This window comes from Hydractinia symbiolongicarpus, chromosome 4, assembly GCF_029227915.1.
Source record: "Hydractinia symbiolongicarpus strain clone_291-10 chromosome 4, HSymV2.1, whole genome shotgun sequence".
Taxonomy (NCBI): domain Eukaryota; kingdom Metazoa; phylum Cnidaria; class Hydrozoa; order Anthoathecata; family Hydractiniidae; genus Hydractinia; species Hydractinia symbiolongicarpus.
This window is the reverse complement of record NC_079878.1, coordinates 15,773,692-15,797,534: the sequence shown is the minus strand read 5'-3', so window position 1 is coordinate 15,797,534 and position 23,843 is coordinate 15,773,692. Positions and strand designations below refer to the sequence as shown.

At 38.2% G+C, this 23,843-nt stretch overlaps 3 protein-coding genes across 8 annotated transcripts in view; 1 reads left to right on the top strand and 2 right to left on the bottom strand.

Moving 5' to 3' along the window:
- The window catches only part of LOC130641574 (sarcoplasmic reticulum histidine-rich calcium-binding protein-like), a 58,852-nt gene extending 45,579 nt beyond the window's left edge, over positions 1-13,273 (top strand). For both annotated transcript variants that reach the window (XM_057448441.1, XM_057448442.1), the window contains 5 exons: positions 11,583-11,948; positions 12,095-12,430; positions 12,518-12,613; positions 12,713-12,937; positions 13,023-13,273. In XM_057448441.1, coding sequence (XP_057304424.1) covers positions 11,583-11,948; positions 12,095-12,430; positions 12,518-12,613; positions 12,713-12,937; positions 13,023-13,273 — 1,274 coding nt within the window. The remainder of the gene's footprint in view (positions 1-11,582; positions 11,949-12,094; positions 12,431-12,517; positions 12,614-12,712; positions 12,938-13,022) is intronic.
- Positions 13,274-13,366: 93 nt separating this feature from the next.
- LOC130641578 (uncharacterized) lies at positions 13,367-14,807 on the bottom strand. Its single transcript, XM_057448448.1, has 3 exons — positions 14,447-14,807; positions 13,840-14,119; positions 13,367-13,622 (listed from the first exon to the last, which is right to left on the bottom strand). Exons 1-3 carry the CDS (start codon positions 14,653-14,655, stop codon positions 13,467-13,469), a joined length of 645 nt encoding a protein of 214 aa, XP_057304431.1. The 5' UTR covers positions 14,656-14,807; the 3' UTR covers positions 13,367-13,466.
- A 684-nt stretch (positions 14,808-15,491) lies between these two features.
- The window catches only part of LOC130641573 (triple functional domain protein-like), a 72,722-nt gene continuing 64,370 nt past the window's right edge, over positions 15,492-23,843 (bottom strand). For 3 of the 5 annotated variants that reach the window (XM_057448436.1, XM_057448439.1, XM_057448440.1), the window contains 11 exons: positions 23,451-23,495; positions 23,130-23,157; positions 22,748-22,811; positions 22,148-22,261; positions 21,753-21,994; positions 21,524-21,580; positions 19,370-19,432; positions 17,214-17,998; positions 16,843-17,131; positions 16,442-16,704; positions 15,492-16,346 (listed from right to left, as the gene is read on the bottom strand). In XM_057448436.1, coding sequence (XP_057304419.1) covers positions 15,895-16,346; positions 16,442-16,704; positions 16,843-17,131; positions 17,214-17,998; positions 19,370-19,432; positions 21,524-21,580; positions 21,753-21,994; positions 22,148-22,261; positions 22,748-22,811; positions 23,130-23,157; positions 23,451-23,495 — 2,402 coding nt within the window. In that variant the 3' untranslated portion in view covers positions 15,492-15,894. The remainder of the gene's footprint in view (positions 16,347-16,441; positions 16,705-16,842; positions 17,132-17,213; positions 17,999-19,369; positions 19,433-21,523; positions 21,581-21,752; positions 21,995-22,147; positions 22,262-22,747; positions 22,812-23,129; positions 23,158-23,450; positions 23,496-23,843) is intronic. The other 2 variants (XM_057448438.1, XM_057448437.1) reach the window with 2 other exon arrangements.

The following is a 23,843-nucleotide window of genomic DNA, read 5'->3' as shown; positions in this document are numbered from 1 at the left end:
ACTACCCCCACCACTTCCTGCCGCTGCAGCACTAGCCGCCTCTCCACCTCCTGTAACTGCCAGCACAATGGTGGATATGAGTAAACCAACAGCAGAAATGATACTCGCTATAGTAATTCCTTGTTCCTTGAATAAAATCTGGAGTTTTTCAGTAAGTGATTCGTCATCTCCCGCGATTTTCATTAGGGTGTCTTTAATTGCCTTCAGTTGACCCTGAATCGTGGATAATAGTTCGCCATATCCTTCAGATTTTCAATCTCTTTAGTCTTTGCAATGTCATTGTTCCAAATCTCTTGTTGTTCTTCAGTTATCCCAGGCAGTGCTTTCTTCCCCTCCAGTCTTTTCACATTGGCCTCTGCCTAAGCGAACTCACTATCATAAGAAGTTATTTTACTTTTTAATGATTTTAAATTCCCCTTTATGGTTTAAAGTTCACGGTCAAGCCCTCTTCTTTCACGTTCCGGAAAAACCTCCTCCTCACCATTGAATGAAGTCTCGGACTCAGTTATGAGACTCTCCGTTTCATCAACAACATTCTCGGCTAATGGTATAAATTCTATCTCATCCGCCTTGTTAGTCTTAGTTAGCTTCTCGATCTTGCTCGATATGTTTTTGGCTATGGCCATGATCCTCTTAATAGGTGTAGCATTAAACCCTTTACTAGGTGTAGTATTGTCGGTAAACCCTTTATTGGCAAGCCCCATGGCTCCCAGACGCTTTACGCCTAACCAACTAAACTTAATCAAAAACCTCACCAACTCTACTAAAGTCACCATCCTTTGTCATGATAGCATCGTCTATAGCACCATATCTACCAATATAAACAAGTTGATTTCCACGTCGTTCAAATACATCATAGTGCCTCCCCTTTGATTGTGTCAGCCCCCTTTCTCAATAAGACGTTTATAAAGATCGTCGATCATGCCCTTTGTGGTCTCTTCCACTGGATGATTCAAATTACTCCTCTGTCGTTCTTCAGATGTTGGCGTCGAGCTGGTACCAGGCTGGGCAGGAAGGTCGTCAGGTCTACTGACAGATACATCGTCAGTATTGCCTCTAATATTTTCCGCATCTGTAAAACCGTCTCTGTCATAATCTGGATTATCCATTTTATTTGAAACAAAAATCATCTAATAATAAAGTAGTAACATCACTAATATATTTGGAAAAACACTTGACCCCTACGCAGAATTTAAAACGCTCTTTGCAATGAAAGGGAAAAAGCAGCGTGTAAAGGCGAGTCATGTCCCATCTACAATCAATCAGAACGAGGACTTGTATGTAGACGTACCCAATATGGGACAGAATGATGTCATTTTCCCGGAAGTTTTCGGTTATTATTTGATCTGGAGTTGACCGGCACAAATACCAAACGTACTATCGTTTCAAATATTGGCAAGAATCTGGTACAGAACCTAAAAATCACACCTAATAGTAATGAGGTTCAAAGTATTAACGACTACAGGGTGCTCGCGGTTTATAGGGATTTGTGGTTACCGAAATTCAACCTTGAGAGGATCAATCCAAATGATGGTACTATCCGGGCCTTACAGGTTAAGGCGAGCGATTATGGGGCACACTCGAAGAGAAGGCGATCGCTGCAACATATGGTAATACTTTCTGTATACCCCTGGGGAAGATGTTTGAGATGACTAGAGACCTACCCTTCTACCAGCCTGGGTTACATGATAGATTGCAGTTTGTTCTCTATTTTGCATCATATGCGGACGTTATCAAGGATGGAGGTACAGCGGCTTTGGGATCTACTGCGGCACAGCCTGCAGATGCTGCATATAAGATCAGCAACATTTCTCTAGCATTCGACAAGGTTAGTAATGAGGAACTTGCAAATGCTATGGTATCCCGGTACAGTCGCTTAGCACTGCCTCAAAAGATACAAAAGTTATAATTTACAACTTGATACACCTGCAAAATCGTTAAAGGGTATTCTACTGCTCTTTGTAGACCCATCGAAGGTTAAAGCTTACTCCGGGGCGAACGAGGTGTTCTACAACCCCAAGATTGAAAATCAATCACTGTCGAGGGCGTGCCTAATGAGTTATATTCGCATGCAATGCTTGGAAAAGACCAGTACGAGCAAATTGTAAACCATTTTGGTAGCCGCAATTCGACAGTTGCGGTAGGACAGTTTATGACTGAGAGATACGCACTTTTTGTTGATTTCCGATCATCTCCTGATTATAGTCTACATGGTAGTGGAAGACCTCTTCAACGCTTGAATGACGGTATAACCCTGCACATAACGAAGAAGGCCGAGCGAACCGGAGATGCGAAGAAGACCGAGGGAACCGGAGATATCCGCTGCTATGTCTATTCTATTAGCGACGCGCAGTTGAATATTCTTGATGGTAGGTTTCATAGCGTTGAGTATTAGATCTGGTAGGGCAGCAAGTTCTAGTCGCAGATCGCCTTGAGGCTCTGCAGTTGCATTGCGCTAGCAGAACATACAAATTGTCCAGCGAAATTTGTGTTTACCTTCGAGGTAGACACAAAAGACATGGATGAGACTAGGAAATGCTCAAAATGTAGACACTCTTTATCTTTAGACAATTTCAAGAGCAAGGGAAATGGACAACTGACAAAGATGTGCATCAAGTGTTTGAATGCTGAGAAGGTATCAAAGGAACGCACCAGGTACCCTCATAATTAGCAAAGATGTAGATTCAAACCTTGTGGAGGTTCAAGTATTTGTGAGCATGACAGGCAGAGATCTCTATGTAAACCTTGTGGTCGTGCAAGTATATGCGAGCATAATATGGTAAGATCAACGTGTAAACATTGCGAAGGTGGTAGCATCTGTGACTATAAAAAAGAAAGACGGCATTGCCTCATTTGCGACCCCGCCGGACATCTCGCTTCTGTTGTTCGCTGTCGAACTCACAAGGCTCTACAAGGAAACAAGGAGCTTAGTTCTGCAGAATATCTAGGGTGTGATACGCTTCGAGCTTATCGAAGGTATGAGCCAAGACAACTACGTTAAGTGGCATATTGACCACAAAATACCTCTCAAGTATCAAGGAGATGGAGAGGCTCCATCACTCGAGGAATTAGCGAGAAGGCTGCATTATACCAATACCTAGCCTATGTGGGCATCAGAGAACATTTCAAAAGGTAATCAATATATTACAGAATAAGCGTAGCGCTGGCAGGTATGTATGATGTGCGTATGGCAAAGGAATGATCTAGTATGTTTTCCAGCATACTAGACTTTAAAGGCGTGGATCGCTTTCACATAAAGGAGCTTAGACGTTGTTTTAGATCCACATACGGCGATATCTTCAGGACCAACGGGCTGTGAAAAAACACAGCGTGTTCTACATCTTTTAGAAGGTGAATACAAAAAATATTTTCACAACATTATTATCCTATGTCCAACTATACGATGGAATAGCACGTACCTTGAGAAATCCTCGCTTTGGCAAGAAGTCTATGTGCTCTTGATTAATCCCAAGGATAAACTTTTAGAATCGATCGAAAAACTATCTTCGCTGCTAGCTAGCGAAGATACTCTGTTCATTATCGATGATATTATTGCTGATGAAGCCCTTGACAAGCGGAGACAATCTTTGCTTGAGCTTGCCATCTCGGGAAGGCATAGAAAACACTCTTTGTGGCTGTTAACACAGTCGTATACCGGTTTACCAAAAAAGGCAGAAAAAACAATTATTCCCCTGGTACCCGACGAACGTTCAGATATGAAGCTTATCGATGAAGTAACTAATATGATCAGTAATTGGGAAGAGATCAAGACTCAACTGGAGAAATCAAAACATGCGTGCTTATACGTACCCTAGAAGCTATAAAATTCTCGAGTGAATGGTGGTTTTTTATGGATCGATTTGGTCCACAAAAAAAATAACAAGATAAAAATGTCTTCTCAACTTACCCTGTTCAACGCCGTACATGCTGGGGCGATGGAGACCCTGTTCGATGAGCACTCGCAGCCTCATTTCAATCGTGCTGATCTCGGGAGATTCTTGGACATCTGTGATATAGCGCGCAAATTTGACACTTGGATGAAGAAACTACAAAAAGGCAAGATATCTCAGGACAGGGCACCACCCTATCCCGTTCTGATATGTACGGAGGTGGGCAAAACCCTCATGATGCCTTCGTGACTCTGGATGGCGCCATAGAAATCACAAGACCTAAAGCAGTAGCTTTGACAAAGTGGCTTGCGAAAAAAGGTGTTGAAAACTTCCAAGATGAGCTTAAGAAGCAAGATCAAGCAATTGAAGAACAAGATGCTGCAATTGCTCTTCTCTGGGATGATCTCGAAGTCAGAGATAGACAGGTTGTGGTGCTGGGGGACGACCTTGAGGATAAAGACCGACAACTTGCAGTACAGAGCCAAGAAAATGCGGTGCTTCAACAAAGGTATGTTCAACGTGCGCAAGATCCTAGAAAAGATAATGTGATTATGATTTATCGCAAGCATAGTACGCAGGACTACGACTTTTATCATCATCTGCCATACTATTGTGCACGTATTCAGAGAGGTGCCATCCCCAAAAAACGACGATGGTTCAGTTACAACTTTCCGAACTCTGAAGAAAATGTTATTATAGACAATCCCAACGGTATGCATGGTTTCAACAGATTTGAAGAGGATGGGCATGTGGAGCGGTATCAATGTCACTTAAGACTTATCGACCTTACTTGAGACGACTTGTACGATCTAGGTGTTCCGGCACTGGAAGACTAGGGCAAATGTAAGGCAAACGTTTTGTGACTCTTTGCGAGTCACAAAAAACGTCCTTGATGCAAGAAATCTACCATTCTTTTACATGGTCTGGAGATATTGCTACATATTCTGGTACTAGCATTAATTCTTCTGCAACAAAACTACGGTCAGGTCCGTCTTTCAAATAATACAACACACGGCTATTCAGGGCCGCCACAATGCGATCTAATCTATACGTTTTCTTACTCCAAAAAGCGTCGGTTGCACGTCTCCTTGCATCATGTTCCTCCCCGGGCAGCAACAAGTATAAATACAACCCATCTTCAGGCAAAGGTTTTTCCTCAGGGAGCTCTTCACTTTTCACAAGTGGTACGTCTTCCAAACTGATGGCCTTTGAAGGCTTCATACCAATTATTGCAGTCTTGGTGTTAAATTCTTCACCGTAGGATATAAGTTTTTCACCCATATTTTACTTTGGTCCTCAGTGACCAACTCTTGTGCATCTTGAGGTTTGAAAAGTTTTTCCGCAAGCACTTTGTTATACGATTCAACGAACGCTGTAAAGGTGTGATAATACTTGGTTGTAGTTTAATCGTTTAATCTCCACCCCTTTACCTTCCAAAAGTTTTGTCATATCTGATGTAAATTCTGAGCCGTTATCACATTGAAAAATTGTAGGATAGCGCAGAGGTCCTGCTTTATATATGTCCTTAATCATGTCTGCGACCTTACTGGCTTTTTTCGTACGCAATGGTCTCGCTACTTTATAAATATATCTGTCAGGATATATTTATAGACATTTCTATAAACTTTGTCATGAGGCATATACAATAGATCAAATTTGTGCATTTTATTCGGTTTTGTAATTGTAAAATGGGGGTAATCAATCTTATTGGGGCCCCGAATATGTCGTAGCCATAGGAGCTGGCGAGACAACCAATGTACGACTCTTTTACGTGGTAATTTACTCTCCACAGATAGTAGTTTGATGGCTTTCCTTCCAACCCAAAGATGCTCTGGGTTGTAGTAGATCTTGCTTAACTGTTCTGCCTCTTCTTCTGTGACGTTTTGCAGAGCGCGTTGCTTTTGACTTCTTTAGTTTTGACTTGCTTATTACGTTAAAATGTGTATTTTTTATTACAAATATTTTACGCCGCAAACCCCAGAAGAGCTAGGGATCCTACAATGAAAGTAAGTTCACCGTCCTGTTAATGTTTGGAAGGTACATATAAATCAGAAATATTTTTGGTGCATTATTGATCGTGGCGATATAGTACTCACGCATGCTTTCATCAAGATCCTTAAAATTCTCCCCCGCTTGCCACTTCAGCTCTCGTTGATGATTATACCAGTCGATTTTTAATTGTTTGTCGCGCACCCATTTTGCCTGAGCAGCCTGTAGCTGTTCGATCATGCCTCCTTCTCTCTTCTTCTCCATGCGCCGAGAGCTTGCTAAATAGAAAATTACTGTCGGAAAAGGCTAATGCATTAATTGCTGCACCAGCTACGAGAACGCCGATATTAGCCATGTTTGTTTAGGGGGAGGCACTATGGAACGTTTATACCATCCTTGTTTTATAGCGTAGTCATCAAACAATATTGCTTCAGACCATCCTCCAGATCCATTTTGGCTCCTGGTCTAGAAACCCCTAACATCTTTTTTGCGCACAGCGCTGGAAGTATAGTGTACGATATTAAGCGGGCAGATTCCCATAGAGAATCTACGATTTCTTTTTGTTGTGGTGTAACGTTTGACATTTATTATATAGTTAACGCATTTTAAAAATGTCTATTTTTGAACTTTTTTTTCAACAGGAGGCGCCTGCTCTGATGATTTGTCAGGTTGCTGCTGCTGGTTTTTAAAAAATTTATACCAAACACCAACGCCTACTATAACAATTACCGTTACTGCTGTTGCTCTTAAAACGGCGGTAGAACTTGATGCAGTACTTGGTGAGGTACTTGTTGAAGTACTACCCTCAGTTACTTGACCACTTTCACCCTTGTTCTTGTGCATGTTTTCCTTGTTTTTGCTATTCCATTCTGCAAGTTTCTTCACAGCAGCAACTTGACGTTCATTTTTCTTCATAATAACTTGTTTTGTCCTCGCTTATTTATTGTTAGAAACAACGAGAGCTGTACCTCTATAAAAATTTAAATCATACAACTTTCAAGGAACCTGTATTTTCAAATCACCATTTAAAATACTGTTTACCTAGCTCTAAATCACAGGATGGAAACCTACCTGCAGGCGGGGTAATTATAATTTTTCGATGCATATCAAGACCATGGCTGATGAATGTGTCAAACCTTGGTATAAGACTCGCTCGAGATTTAAATCGTGCAATGCCTAAAGCATATTTTTCGCGTAATTCTAGAGCTACTTTCGATAAATTATTCCCCATTTTCCTCTTCCTCTTTTCGATCTTCTTCGTTTATATTTCTCTTGGACAGCTGAGTGCCTGATGCTTCAGAATATTTTTCGTTAAGCACTTTGGTATGATTTGCAGTGTGCGTCAAAATCAAAAGTGGAGCTAAAAATTTACCAAATGTAACATAAAATAAATACCGAGGTCAGTCATGGATTCTTTAATGATTGGGTCCATCTTCCCGCAATTTTTGAACAGAGTCGATACAAATCAGATTGCTTAAAGCATTGGAATACAAATTTACTACATGCGCAGATAATGCCTGGCCTGTTTTTTTTCCTTTCTCCTGAATTTCTCGTTGAATATATTCGCCATATACTTTTTTGAGCGCATCATCTTACGCCTTATCAATAAAACTTTCCAAACTTTTCTTTGGTAAAAGATGTGCTTTACCCTCCCTGATAGCATCTTTCAAAACTTAACGTCTATCGATTGGTTTTTCCGGTTGTTGCTGTGGAGCTTCTGCTGGGGTATCAACAACATCAAATATGTTAGCAAGTTCTCACATTTTACTTATAAGGTATAATTATCACAATACATAGATATACATCCATGTTTTATTTTTGAAGAAAAATACCAAAACTCCTGTAGGAGAACCCTATGAGTTTTTTATTCTTGTTTGTTCTTGTTGCTGTTGTTATTGTTTGAAAGAGGGTTTTTTTAAATGTCTGTGCACTCACCTTTTTTTTAAGGAGCACTTTCAGAGACTGTTCCTGCACATTTTTTACCGACATTTAGGCACAATTTTTCCCGTCATGGCACAGTGTGGTACAGATCGGGGCGAAACAGCCGCTTCCAGGTAAGGCATGCGCTCTTGCCCGCGCATCCCTACTCTTCCGCCAGGGCTAAGCCTGGTATCACAATTCTACTATAATTCGAAGTTTGTATATACTCTTGCACTATCACCTTGAGTATTGCACGTGTGGCAAATCACGCATCACCAGGCATCTCATTTGCGCATCATGCAGAAAACCCTTGATTATTCAGAAATGTTGTAAACATTTTTGAATAGATGAGGAAAATGAGGTTTGATCTTGTTTTTACCGCTTCATACTGATGAGGAGTGACTCGAGGTTGTGCTTCGTAGTGTAGATATAGCGATTACAGTTCTGGTAAATAGGCATAGTCTGTATCCATGTAAATATACTCGAAGTCTCTACGATCTACATATTTATCGAGGAAGTTGTAGTAGAATTCAAGCATACGTAACTTGGCCAGTTGGTACACTGCAATCCCACATTGGTAGGCTCTGTCAATGCCGCACTTGCGTTTGCCTTCTCTAATCTCATAAGCATCGCCTATGGGCTCCAAGTCTTCGAAATATGGAGATCTCATCGCTTCATTAACCTTCTTTTCATTACACGTGAACATTGTATTTACATGCCTTGCTAAATCTTGGATCATTTTCCCATAGAACGAGTTACCCTTCAGCTTGGCTGTATCTCCAGTTATCCGCTTGTCTGGATTTTTATCAGCTTGCCTACGAGCAGCGCAATTTCTTCGGGGAACCAAGCGAATGGTTTACCTCCCTCACACTTAAGGAATTGGTGGATCGCTGTCACTTGCAAACCATGATCCAGGTACCATTTTAGAACAGGCGTGAAAATACGTGTAGAATAGAAAATAAAGTATAGGTAAAACTCGTAGCTATTATTCCGTAGAATTCTTCGTGCAAACTAAAACTGTACAGAAGTGTGTGAAATCTTGAACAATTTTTCTTTACCACAGGGGAAGTCATACATCAGTGTGCTAGGATTTAATATGTTTGCATCTTGACCTAGAACAGTCATGCACGTTTTGGCGTCCTTGTATACATGTGATCTAATACCTGTCACGCCACGCTCGTGATATCGAGTGAACACAATTGCCGGACCTTCTACCATACCCGTTTGTAACAGCTCGTAAGTCTCGTTCTTCGTACATTCCGTACAGGCTTTATGCACCTCTTTGCAATCCTTACAAGTCTTGCTGTAGCAGTCTTCTTTACATTTGTGCTTGCATGGTTCACCTGGAGCGTAGAGCTCTACCCTAGGGTTTATTTTTAGAGTCTTGTTCAGCACATAACGCATCAAGACACCTGGAATACTTACTGCAACTTTCAAAATGTCGATATCATCTCCGTAATATTTGACGTCTGGTTTATCAACTGCTTCGATGAAGGGTTCAACGTTACCCATGTTGTATTCACGTAACCAATGCATCATTGTGACACAATCTCGACTATAGAATTCTGTGCAGAATTCTTCATACTCCTCGGATGATACCGTATATTTACCCTTTTATCGTTTTTAGAATCCTCGTGTGCGACAGGTCCGACGTGATTCAACTTGTCATAACTAGACAGCCAGTCGTATGGAAACACGTGCTGAACCCAATCATAGCTACCCGGTTTACCCATTCGTTCCATGCATCCTGGCTCTTTTTGGGAAGCATGTCGAGATCTGTAGGTTTCGGGTACATTATTTCCACTTCAGCGATGATAAGCGAGTGTTGCCTTTCTAACTCCTCCATAAGTTTCAATAAAATTTTAGGATCTTCGTTTTCTACGAACGTTGGGTTATCATTCAAACTATCGTGAATACCAAAACTTACCAGTATATGCCTCGAAAGGTATGTCAAATCAGATGTTTGTTGCTGGAAATTCAAAGAAGACGTGATGGTCTCGAAATCAAACACGATAAAATGAGGATACCGGATGAATTTTTTGTTGAAATATCGGTTGATCTTGGGAGGATTTACACATTCCCACACTCTGATGAGGTTGTATCCCTATTCTTCTATCATACCCTCCTTCTTCATCGTTTGTTCATAGCGGTATGCGTTCGCTTCTGGCTGACACGGGCATCCGTGCCAGTAACATCCGTGGTTCGTTATAGGATCATAACCGTCTACTTCTTTCTTTTATCACGTATCACACGTTCACCACCATGACCACATAAAGCATGATGTATATGTCTTCCAGTTTCCCTCGACATGTATTCTATCCATTAACATGCATCATAGCTATAACCTTCACCATAAAATACTTTCTCCGACTTGCTCGGCATATGTTTTACTTTCTCACTTTTACAAATGATCGTTGTCTTGACTCCTTCGCATTCATCTTTCTTATGCCGTGTCAGATGGCAAGCTTGTGTAAAACGTTTATCACATACCTCGCACTCCAGCGTATTTGACAACACCTTGAAATCTTTAATGTAGAAGCAGTGGCCTTCCAACATTTCAATAGTGCTGTCATCTAACCCTTTCTCATGCTGCTTCTGACCATAAAGGAGTCGCCATGGTGCTTTCTCATTGTTTCTCTTAGGTTCATATATTTTGATGTTGATGTTAAAGTGCTTTGCAATACCTTCCAGATTCACCAGCTTTGTAGGGCGCACGTCCTTACGCTTTAGCTTGGGGTCCTCCTAGTACTCTCGAGCTAATGCAAGAGCTGGCCTTGTAAGGAACTCTGTTCCACGTTCTACGTTAGCCCTAGTTATTACCGCTAAACATCTCCAGAAGCATAGATTGTCCGTTCTTTCCGTTTACCATCCATTGCGTATATACATCTCTTCTTTCGCAGCCAGTCTGGAAGAGGTCCGCATCCCAACAGAGGCTGACGCGTGCTTATGATCTTGTTCTGTACATGATCGAAGACGATTTTTCCTTCATATACTCCTAGGACCTTGATGGTTCTGACTGGTGGTAAATATGCCTTACTTCAAAACGCACCATTCTTCAGATCCAGACGCTTCATTTCACATTCCTCTGTGAATGCTTTGATTTCTGCGATGCTTGATAGCGACTTGGAGCTCTTACTTTTGTGATATAAAGACACACCACCTCCACCTTGGTGAATATCACAGCTGAAACTGCAAACAACATTTACTCGCATGTCTATATTAGGGGTGATTTTATCCATGATAGCACGCGTAAGCGGTTGGTTAAGGTTGTCCTCCAACATTTCATCACATCAATGTCTTCGATTTCAATGTAGTTTTTTCTTTGGTAGTCTTCGGCATCATAATAGTCTTCCTGTGCTTCAGCTTCGATTTCATCATGATGTGTTGGGTTAATTCGTTCTTTTATTCCGTCCTTTATTTTGTTGTAATAATCAGTAACAGTATCCTGCACACTCTGCAATCGAGCGGTAAGAGCATCGCAAGATGCTGCTACTGGTGCCGATACATCGTTGTATATTGCGCTGATTGCATTTCTAATTTTATTTTTTTATTTATCAATAAATTTTTAGATGGACAGGAAATTTTGAATTATTTTACTCCACTTGCGCATGATGACGTCAGATTCTGTCGGATGTCGTTGAATTTGTCGGATTATGTCGGATCCCGTCAGATTTTTGCGCATGCGCAGATGGGGTGTCGGGGGATCTCTAAAGAAGCGGGGGGTTTACGCTTGAACCCTAAGAGTGTGTGTTTAACCATCAACCACATCTACTTTATTTCCAGTCGAAGTAACAAAGAAAAGGAAAGTATTATCGAAGCGAGGCGACCCCTACGCCACTATTGGTCATTACCCAGAAAATCATTTGGATATAGGGGAGTTAGAACATGAGGAAATTGAGAGCAGTCACGAAGAAGATTTTGGTGGCGGTTATGGATGGGATCTTTTCCACCACCACAACCACCACCATCATTGTGGTGTGAGCGGGATAGGTTTTGGTGGGAATTACGAAAGCGTTTACGGAGGTTATGGAGGACATCATGGCAGCCATGGTAGCGGTTATGGCGACCATGGCGGCGGTGGGTATGGTGGATCACATTGCGAGCATATAGTACACCACATGAACCACCATCTCAGACATTTCACTGAGGGTGAGTTTATAAGCTACTTTCAAAATTATTTACCGTCTGCTCATTGAAGTAACGTTATTTATGCATGAGTGGTTCTTTAAGTTTTGATTTTGCTTTTTGTGGTTTCATCTTTTTTTGAAAATCTCTCTCATACTATTATTTTTCAGACGAAGAAGAAAAAAAAGAGGAAGGTGATTATGATCATGTCGACCATGGACATCACGTACACCAGCCAAACCCAGAACCATACCATTTTAATGACCACATTCATCCAGCTATACCCCACATATATGAACAATTAGAACATGAACCATGGGTTTACCATGGTCATGGTCACCATCATGAACATCAACATTATAAACATCACCATGACAACCAAGATCCAAAGCATGAATCGCATCATCATCATCCCGAACCCGAAGCTGAGCATCAAGACGACCATGATCACGACGAAAATCATGTCGTGCACGTCAATGTTCATTACCCGTGGTTACATAAAAGAGGTACGTAACTATGGCGATGACGTCGATTTAGGTTGTTGATTTGTTTGAAGATGAATTTGTGACACCGCTGTTATGTTTATGCACTAGATCGTACTAAGAGAGAAGACTCATTAAACACACCATTAGTACATACCAGTTTACAACGTCTTAATATGTCGTCAACTATATTAACTAGAGGCATTGGTAAGTTGACATAAACGTAATTCTAGTCTACACTAGTACGTATTCTCTCAAATCTCTCAAATCAGTCTTAAAACTCACGACGCTTTAATTTAACCATAGACGTCAATCCCAAACTCAGAGAAAAGAGGTGGCACCGTGGACATCACCGTTACCACTACCGTCATCATTATTTCGACGACGATGCTGGTGATTCTGAGGGAGGTGATGGGCACGATGTTGCGCGACTAAGTTATCTTACGGAAAAGTACGGCCATGATATGACGCATGATATTGATAAGGGGACACATGAAGTAGAAGCCGTAGGAGATGAGATTGAAAGACAAGGTTATTCTTTTATGTATTTATTACTTAAATTGATTTACTTTATTCCGGCATTTACTAACCTATTGTTTAACCATTTTTTCGATAGTCAATCGTCAAATCGACGACGTAACGGAGGAAGGCTACGACGTAGAAGCACCCGATTATGACAGTCATGGCCACTTTTATCCGACTATTCATGAACCCGATGTGGAAAACGACGTCGAACGAACTTTTCCGCAGTTAACACAACGTCAATTAATTGAGATGGTCGAACGTGATCGTTATCGACATTCATATGATGTGCCGACACGTCACACGCATATTCATTATGACAAAGATGATGACGACGACAGATAAATTCAACTAACCAATTTTTTACAGTTGTATATAACTTGTATATAACTTTCTCCAGCTACAAGAAAAGACTGGAGACGAATCAACAAAAGAAAATTTAGAAACAGAAAAGTTTTCTAGCTTTAACATTCCTACATTCACAGACAGATACAAAAATTTTAAATTTCCTAGATCGTATAAGTTATAGTATATTTGTTTACAATTCATCGTGTTTACGCCCACTAAATTCAGCATGTGTGATGTATCCGTTTTTATCGCGGTCTTCTTCTTGAAAGATATCTCTTAGCATTTGTTTTAATCCGTGACTACCACCAACATCTTGAACTCCAGTTTGTAAAAGATATTCTCGAACCTAAAACAATAAAAATAGACAAATTTAATGTATGCAATATATAATAATAGCACACGCCTCTTTAACACGCATATTTAACGAACTTTTATATTCTTGCCTAGCAACCCAACACGTCACCGAGTTTAACGTTTATAGCATCAAAAAGTTCTATTAGGTCCAACATAAAAAGATGTTAAATGCTGTTAAAAATTTTTTTAAAGTTGTTTTAACGTATTACCTCGTCACCAGACAATAAACCATCTCCGTTTCGGTCAATAACCACAAAAGTGTTCGTTTTCTTTGGTGCACCAGGAACAGATTCAAATGCGATTAATTTCACGAAAAAGTATATTGTGCTACGGGATGGCATGCTACCAAGACCATTGGTTCCGTAAGCGTATTTGGGAGGTACTGTGAGATGACGTACTTCTCCCACACACATATCTTGCAGACCAGCTTCCCAACCTGGAATGACTTGACCCTCGCCCAAAACAAATTCAAACACAGTCTCCATAAATCTAGAAAGAAAACATAAACAATAAAAAACACTTGCTTGGACTTGATTTTGCAAAACGATTCTGAAAAATTGTATAGATTTGTTTTAGCTAAAAACACGCAAGACAATGCCGTGAGACTTTAGCAAACCACAATTTATGAATGCGAAAAATTTAACCCCAATCGCAAAATTTAATTTATTCCGAAATTAATCCTGTTAGGTGCGGTACGAACTCTGATTTTAGGCCAATGCAATTTTCAATATTAGGATTCTTTACATCATAGCTACCTAGCTTCATTTTTTGCAACCGGACTTAAAGAAAAGAATAAGATATTAAACTAAATCTTACCTTGTCTCGAAGAAACTTCCGTCATTAAGAGTTGCGTTGAAATTAACTTTCAAGAGATCGCCTTTTTTGGTCGTACGTTCACAATAAGAAGGTCGGGAAACTAAACCAATACCAACGCCGTCAAACTCTCCTTTCTCGTCAGGATTAACGACATATTGTACGGCACTAGCGTAAGATAAAGCTAATAAAAATACCACTAATGTCGTCATGCTGTTGGATATTTTAATTCTTTGTCGACGTCTTAACACTATCGATGTCCGACCTTAAGGGAATGATTCCTTGCTGCAAAAGTTTTATATCAATTGAACACGTGGTTTGAGGAAATCACAATGAAAGTTTTCAGCGTTTTTTCATTCGTATCCTAGAAAACAACGCACACGTATATAGGGATTTCAGACGAGTATGCGTGTTGATAAATGTTTGGGTTTGTTCCTTCATGGTTGCTTGGTGACCACCACAAATCGTGTTAACGAAAACACATTGTGATCTGTTGTAAAATGAGTTTGCAGCACCAAATGTTTCACTGTCACCAAATGACAGTTGAATCTTATTTTCTGAGCGCTTGCGACTTGTATTCAAGGAGTCAACTATTTTTGCAGATTCCGAATAATTTATTATTTAGCACATATTTAACTAAGACAAGTTTATTACATATTTTCTACAGAATTAAATATTTTTTGAAAAGTGCTGGAAAAAATGTCTAGATATGTCTAGATAGCGTGTTACACCGATCTTAATAGTAAGGCAAAGGTAATACGTTGTTTGAAGGTTGTGCCTGCAATTTCTTTTTTAAACTTCTGTGATTTTTGTCATATTTCAGGATCCTTAAGCCCACTATCTTTCAAAAAATCGAGAATTAGCCAAAACTTACCTACATGACCAAAAGTAGACAATAATTGCTGTCTGTGCAGGTTTATAGAAATAAGGTTAATCTTTATTGAAAATATTTAAAATCGATCTTCATGCTTGAAGGCGTGTAGAAGACACGAGGCGTGTAGAAGACAAACGAGCTTCTACTGTTGAAATAAAAACATGAAGTCAAATGTTATTTTAAAATGTTATTTATTTTCATTTTATCACCTACGAACAAAACGAAAAAAAGGTAAATTTTTCTATACAACAACAGCACTAAGTAAACACAAAACGTTTGAAACAAAAATTCAGTTACAAACTCTTATGTACAAATAAAAACACGGGTTAAATAAAAAAAACTTAAGTCGTGGATTTTTAGTAAACCAGACAACTTGAATTAGATTAGTCCTGTCCTTATAATCAAAAAAACTATATTCGCACTCTTCTGTTAACTTTAAGACCTTTTCAGATTAAAATATCTTAAATACACAAGATAAAAACACGAATGAGATCGAAATGCGTTGTACGAAAAAGTAAAAGCATCAATAAATTCAACGTAATATAAAATTAAAAATAAAATAATTAAAAGAGTTTTGTCATCTACGACTTCCGGATAACGTTTTTTTGTCCGGCGATAAAAGTTGTGAAGAGGTGACGGAAGAGGAGCCCGATGAACTTTCGTATTGATATCTTCTTCGGGCGTTGAAAGCAGCTAATCGAGACAAACTAATTCTATTTTTCGGTGCCTGAACTTTAGTAGTAGGCTCGACCATTTTTATCCAGTCTAATTTTAAACATTCGCTTGCGTCAGGTCTGTGCGCCTGATCACGTATTAATAATTCTTCAATAAAGTCTTTGGCTTCATCAGATATATCTAAAAAGAAATCTTCCGGAAATCTGTAACGTATTTCAGTCACGTTTGCGCATGCTCGATCACGATTGTCCGAATAAAACGGCGACACACCGCTTAACAAAACGTACACGACAACTCCAACACTCCACATGTCGGTCGCTAAACTTACGGTATCACCAGCAACGATTTCTGGAGCTAAAAAAAGGAAAATGTTCCTAATTATTTCTAAACATTATTTCAGGGGACGAATAATTCTCATGCAATTATCACAAATGATAGTGTTTTTTTACCTGCAAATTCTGGATTACCAGACAACTCGTGCGCGTACGGCACCGATCGAAGACGAATAGCTTCCCCAAAATCTGACAAAACGACCTTGGGTTCATCACCTCCAGTGAGTAGAATATTTTCCGGCTTAATGTCAAGATGCGCGATGCTAAGACTGTGAATGTACTGTATAGCAAGAAGGAGTTCCCGAACGTGATGTATTGCGATCTCTTCCGTCAGTAAGTCCATGATTACGACGTGATCAAACAGACGACCGCCAGCCAATCTGAAGAAAACAATTTTCATTCAATGTTACACTTATAAATAAATAAATTAAAACGATTTCCTGGGACAAGAAAGATATCAGATATAAAAGCTAACGTTGGATCTTAATTTTAAAGAGGTCCATTTGTAACTAACTTACAGTTGTTCTACAATAACCAGACCTTTGGGCGCGTCGTAAATTTCATGTACAGATACAATAGACGGATGATTCAGCATCTGTAAAATTGCGACCTCACTTTCGACAACTTCTTTCGACAACATACGACGTCGAACAATTTTCGCCGCATATTCTTTATTAGAACTTTTTTCAACGCATCTTTTTACTATAGAAAAGCGACCTCTACCTAGTTCTCCACAAATATTATAGTGTTCTTCAATATTCTCTCGCCAATGTATTTCGTAAGGATTTGAAGCTGGTTGACTCAGTTCTAAAAAAATGAGAAGAATAAAATAAATCAAAACTTCTTCGCAATCAGCATATTTTTTTCTCGCTTCGACAAATTAATTTACCTGTGTTTTCAGACAATACATATGTATCCGAATCTTTGCTTGTCTCGCTTAGCCCAACATCATTGTTCGCACTCACTCGAAATTGATATTTTCTACCGGGTGTCAAATCATCAATAACCGCACTGGTGTCATGACACACAGGTATCACCACCTGCCAGTTAGAAGAATCCGCTTCCTGGTATTGCACGGAATACGCATGCACGGGTACTAATTGGCTATCTATTGGCGGTTGCCATGCCAACGAAATCGATGTTGATGTTATTTCAGTTGCATAAGGTTTCGACGGTACCCCCAGTTTGCATTCACCTTCGACGACAACTTTCGCCGAGCATGATGCACTACCTAGCGAGTTCGTCGCCGTCACTGTGTAAGTGTCGGTATCTGATGGTTCGGTGTGTAATATTTCAAATGTACATAAATGGTTTTCAAAATTAATATTGTATTTATGGTTCGATATAAGTTCAGTTTCGTCGTTTTTAGACCACGTGATACGGGGTGGTGGGTTAGACACAACAGTGCACGTCAGTTTAACTTGCGATGCAGCTTCCACCGTCACATCGCGCGGCAAAATTTTAAATTCAGGAGAGACCTCAAAAGTCGTTTTTGGGTCACGTGTGAGGATTCGGTCTAAACTTTCCGACGCTTTTACCTCGTCATCGGATGAGTCGAAATTTGACGTCCAGTGATGATGAAGTTTGTCGAGAACTGATTTGGGCGTGGAGTTGTGTTTATCCTTGTCTTTTTTCTTCCGTCTTAAAGATGCTGTTCTCAGCAAGTTTGTGGAACTAAAAAACAAACATAAACATGTATAGAAACTACAACACTTCTCATACGCATTTACGAGTTACGGAAAAAAATGCTCATCTACAAACCCTCTCCTGATCTTATGAAACATAGTTCCAAATTTTTCCTTTTAAAAAACTAACTTCAATATTAAACTGGCATGAATTTATTCATTACGCTGGGAAGAAGCAAACTTTTTAAACAAAGAAATCTTATATTACTTTCATACTTATATTTGAACAGGTGATGTCGGCTATATTGTTCATATCTAATTCATGTAAATAACAGTACTTCAGTGTTGAAGACTCGAGAAAAGTATTGTGGAAGCACATGGCTTGTAAAAACACAAGTTATAATCCCATATGTTTTGTGTAAAGCGAAGTATATGTTTTGTGTAAAGCGAAGAGTCAAAAGAAATTAAACGCTCTCGCAAAGTCTCCATAGAGTCTCTCTTATCGAAGCAATAAAACTTGATGTTGCTATTTTAAATTCGCATTACTATGAATATTATTACTATACCTCAAATATAAATTTAAAATTAAAATTGAAACGAAGTTAAATTTAATTTCAAATTAAAAACAAATCGTATTTTAACTTGAATTCAAATCTTTTTAAATTGAATTCGGATCATTTTTTGACCACGGAACTCTAATTCATATTTTAAAATCGCATTAAATTGAATTTAAATTTTTGCCTTGGCCGAGAGCTGCCAAAATGTTGTTTAGACTAATGGCCATAAGTTTGGTTTGAAAAAATGCATGAACAAATATGGCGGCTTTCAGCGGAACATGGCAAGACGATGGAGCCTTGAAAAATGATCTTGTGCAGTATGTTTCTCAAGGATTACAACGTAGAGAAGTTTTTGATTTCGTAACTCGTGATTACCCATACTATTTATGGAGTCTAAGAACTTTAGATAGAAGGCTGAGATATTTTGAGATCTATTATACAGCCACAGATGTGACGGTATCTCATGTTCAAAAAATAATTGGCAAAGAGATGAAAGGACCTGGAAAACTTTTAGGCTACAGAGCTATGAACCTTAAATTGGGGCAGAAATACGAAATAAAAATACCACACGACAGAACGTAAATGATGTACGATACTGATCCGGAGCTTTTAGAAAACCGACAACTTGGCTTAAAAAAAAGAAAAATAACGAACCACTTCACTTTTAAGGGTCCAAATTGGGTGCTTTCTGTCGATGGGCATGACAGGCTCATGGGCTACCAGAACTCAACGTTTCCATTAGCTGTTTATGGATGCATAGACACATGCAGTCGTAAAATATTGTGGCTTCAGGTTTGGACAACAAATTTTAATCCGCTGTTTATTGGAAAATGGTACCTAGAATACCTATACGAAAGACGTACCCTTCCTGCCTACTTGCGAATGGATCATGGAGCAGAAACTGGCACCATGGCAACCTTGCAAGCCTATCTAAGACAAGATGATGATGATTTAGAAGATCCTGTTGATTCTGTACTATATGGACCTTCGACTTCTAACCAGGTGAAGTTATTTGTTGTTTGTAAACAAATTTGATTCATTATGCTATAATTTCAGTAAATGTTATATATACTCCTTTCCCGAGAAGTACGGACTTAAAAATTGTGGTATGTTATGAAAGTCGAGAATTTTTTAAAAATGTTTGATTATTGTCTGAGCAATACCCTAACACCATAACAACTTAAAAATGTTTAACATAATAAAAACAAAAGATAGCTGTAGTACGCTTTAGGATGAAATTTTTTATAAATGTCAGTAATTTCTGCTCGCAAAAGTTTCTAATGCTACAGTAGTACTTGTTACCAATTTGACTGTTTCAGATTTCAAACTATCTGAAGATGAACTGAAAAGATCGGCTGAACTTTCTGGTGTGTGCTTGAAACAGGAGACGATTATATCACTGAAGAACTCCGTGAAAAATATGAAGGAATTGTCCGTCCTGTTTTGATTACATCTGATACGTTTGTACAGTTATATTTAACTTTAAAATCTAATGCATAAATAGAAGATTATGTAAAAAAAGTGTGAAGTCATATATTATAAAAATTCAAAACTTTATGGTCTAAATTCCTCAATATTCAAATATCTGCAGTAAATATTGCATGTATGCTCTTCAAAAAATTTTTGACATGCCATAAAAGAAAGATTTCCCATTCCAAATAAAAAAATATCTTGATCAGTTGGATGCGTCACTGATGCGTCTCAGATGATGGTACCATCATTATTAATATACTTTGAGAACGAACCATCAATATACTCTTCAATCATAACATATTTATTTGTTTCTATTTGTCTCCCCAAAATAGCCCTATTATACTTGAATGATTCACCGAAGGACAGTTTCAGTTCTCTGTAATCTAATATCTTTAGCTGCAATTGCTCTGTGATATTTTTAGCAAGTGTATGCATTTGTACAGCACGGCGGGCAAGAGTTTCAGGTGTTTCTTTAACTTGTAATTGTTGATTTAAATTGTCCATATTTTGGTACTTATAATATTACTGTCTAAAAAGTACTTCACAACATCTTTTCTGCAGTGGTTACCTTAAAAACGGAGCGAAAACCACCTTGTGCGAATGCAGTCTCTTCAATAAAAATTCAATAGATTTTGGACATTCCCAGGCCATTTTATGTATATTAAATTCGTAAAGTTCAACTAGTTTACCTGGCTTCTCTGCAGTGGTAATAACTCTATCCATTCTCCACATTGTTGAAACAGAAATACTTTTAGGATTAACGGACGATACAGTCTTGGTACTACTACTATACTCATTTTTTTCGAGCTGCCGATGTAGTTTTAAAAGCTGATCTCTCCAGAATGCGACTATCGTTCATTAATGAGTTATATCCACTTGAATGTCTATGGTACATGTCATCCTTTATGAATCTAACATGTATCACTTTAAAATTTGGAAGATGTGTTATTTTGGAGCAAGATGGAGAAGATTTCCCCGGCCAATACGTAACACATCATACCAGGAATTAGGCTATCCTTATAGTGTTTCAGGCAGGCTTCTTTGATATTATTAATCGTAACTTCATTGTAGTGAAATGGTAAAAAATTCTTGAGGGCCTGCCCTTTCGTATTTTTTGGCCTTGCCAGACGGTTCGCTTTCGAGTTGCTGGACAGCCATTTATTGATTTTTTAGTATTAATGAACCAATATCATGCTGCTTTCCATTATCTATTCCCACACTACCACGTTTTAATCTCTTTTAACTCCAGCAGCAAACCTTTCCCAAGCATGCTCACAACCTCGTTTCGCTATGTTTCTTCAAGTTGTTGTCATGTATTAGCGCGCAATAATAGATAATTTAAATTCCATTGCTCGGAGCAACATTTTGCCAGTCCTCGGCCGGCGCGATATTTTTTTTTATTTAGTTTATTTAAAAACAATAAATTATTTTTATTATTTTCGATTTGGAATTAAGACATAAATTATTTTTTCAATTATTTTTTTGGATGGCAGTCCTTAGTCGCCATACATTACGTTTACAGAACAACGAAGCGTAAAACTTACTTTATGGTCATTGTTTTGGAACGTTTCGAACGATCTTTTTTCGATTTCTCGTTGTTGCTACGAAAGAGAAAGACAATAAAGATAGAATTTAAATAAATGTAAATAGAAAGTTATTAAAATCAAAAAAAAAAAAAAAAAAATTAATAGCAGTCAGCAGTTAAAAGCACCTAATCTCAGCGTGTCCCATCGTGTTTTTTATAAAAAAGTAAACTGAAGAAGAAGATTTTACCCGAAACTAGACGTGCGACGTAATTTCGAATCGGATTTTTCATCGTTATTTTTAATATCGCTTGACTTTTTCAAAATTTTTGACGGTACCAAGCCAGAGTTTTCTTTTGATGCACTCTTCATCAAAAAAAACTGCGAACTCTTCTTTTCCCGATGAAGCCGAAACACGATGTCGCCTTTTTGCACCGACATATGGTCCAACATTTGTGTGTTATAGTTTTCTGTCACAGTATAGCTTTCCCGCTATAATAGAATACAAAACAATTCGATAAACTAAAAAATCTACTATAAATAAAAAACATCAATAGAAATAATAAGCTAATTTTTATGACAACATATCGAGGAAATCTAATGTCGTCAACACGCATTTTGTTTATTTATTTACTTCTTATTTACCAAAGGAAATGTCTGTTTAGTTAAATCTTCTAAAGATTTCGCCTGGTCTAATGGAATAAGTTTCACGTGTTTTAACATTGGATCTAACGACTGATTCGCTGGTGTGATTTGACCCTAGAAAATAAAAAAAATGAATAAATGAATAAATGAATGAACGATGTAATAAGAAATAGCTTTAAGTTCCTTCTTTATAATTCAAATCACAAATAAACAATAGCAATTTAAGGCAGCACCAAAAAACGATAATGAGGCAGTTTCGATATTAGTCTAAAATCACATTCTTATATACAAGACATATTTTCAATAGGCTAATAGTTATGCCACCGGTAAAAATGGACGGGCTGTACCAAAAACATGCACAACTGTGTGCGTTACTGCTGGCAAAATATATCAAATGTCATGTGTCTAGCAAGTAAACAGATAGTCTGGAATAACTAAAATAACTGGAAATGAAACATACCAAAAAAACGGTATTTTACTTACATGAAAACCAATAACTATCCCTTCAATCATAGAGTAGTGTTTTCTTTCGTTTCGGTTCCGGTGTTTTAACTTATGATATTTAAATCATCTATACATGTTATTATAGTTTAGACTTACCATGCTATCGACTGTAGAGTTTCCATTCGCAAGTACATTTGATACGCCATCGGAAGACTGGTCACTACAATAAAAACATATCACGTGACTTCTGTGGTCTGCGTGTATGACTAATAAAGCCTGAAACACCATTCGTTAGATTAGATTTTAACCCAGTAAAAGTTAATAAAACAAAACAAAACATCAAAACATGGCACTCCTGCGCAGACCTTAAATATGACACGGCATGGCCTGTAGTAATTTGTTTATTTATTCATTCGTGCGCGTCAGAGAACAATTAGCAAAAACGTCTATGCATCATAATCACGTTAGGCGATAAGATCGAATCGATAGTAACTACCTTTGAAATATTATTACTGAAGTGTACAAAAATTCAACTCACCTATGCGCTACATGATACGTGCCATAAGCTAAAAAATTAAACACACGCGTCATTGATTAGGATGCAAGATAGCATGTTGTTATTAGTTAGGAAGTGTGACCAGGGTTGCGCCACAAAACAAACGTGAAGTATAAAAAAAATCAAAGGAACTGGGTAGAAGACCACGTTATTTTTGTAAACACTAACATTTAAAATGGCAGCTGTTAGTAGTTATGTCAGTTATTAAGATTATAATAAATATCATTAGTACTATTAGAAGATTATTTTAAGTTGGTTATATTTAATTTATTTAATTATATTACGAATTAAAACATATCGAACCTTCTTCATATTCCAATAATAATTGTCTAATATCGTCCGGCAAGTCTAAAGAAACCGGGTGTTTACTATGGTTAGTGTTAGTTAGTATTATGATTACGAGCTACAGTAATGTGAAACCAACCTGGTTTCTATACACGAAGAAAACAATGTTAAGTAATTGTTAGTATATTGTTATTTTAAGGATAGAAATAATTCACACGGCTGTAGTTACTTTAACAACAGTCGTAATTTTAAGACGTCACCGTCAATGAACGACACATTGTTTATAACATGAGTAACAGAAACACAAGGTAGGCAAAAAAGACGCTTATTTAGAATGGATCGAGTATAGCATTATCTTTATTAAAAAATTAGGATGATCATCTGATTGCTCAATTTTTTTTAAATAATCAT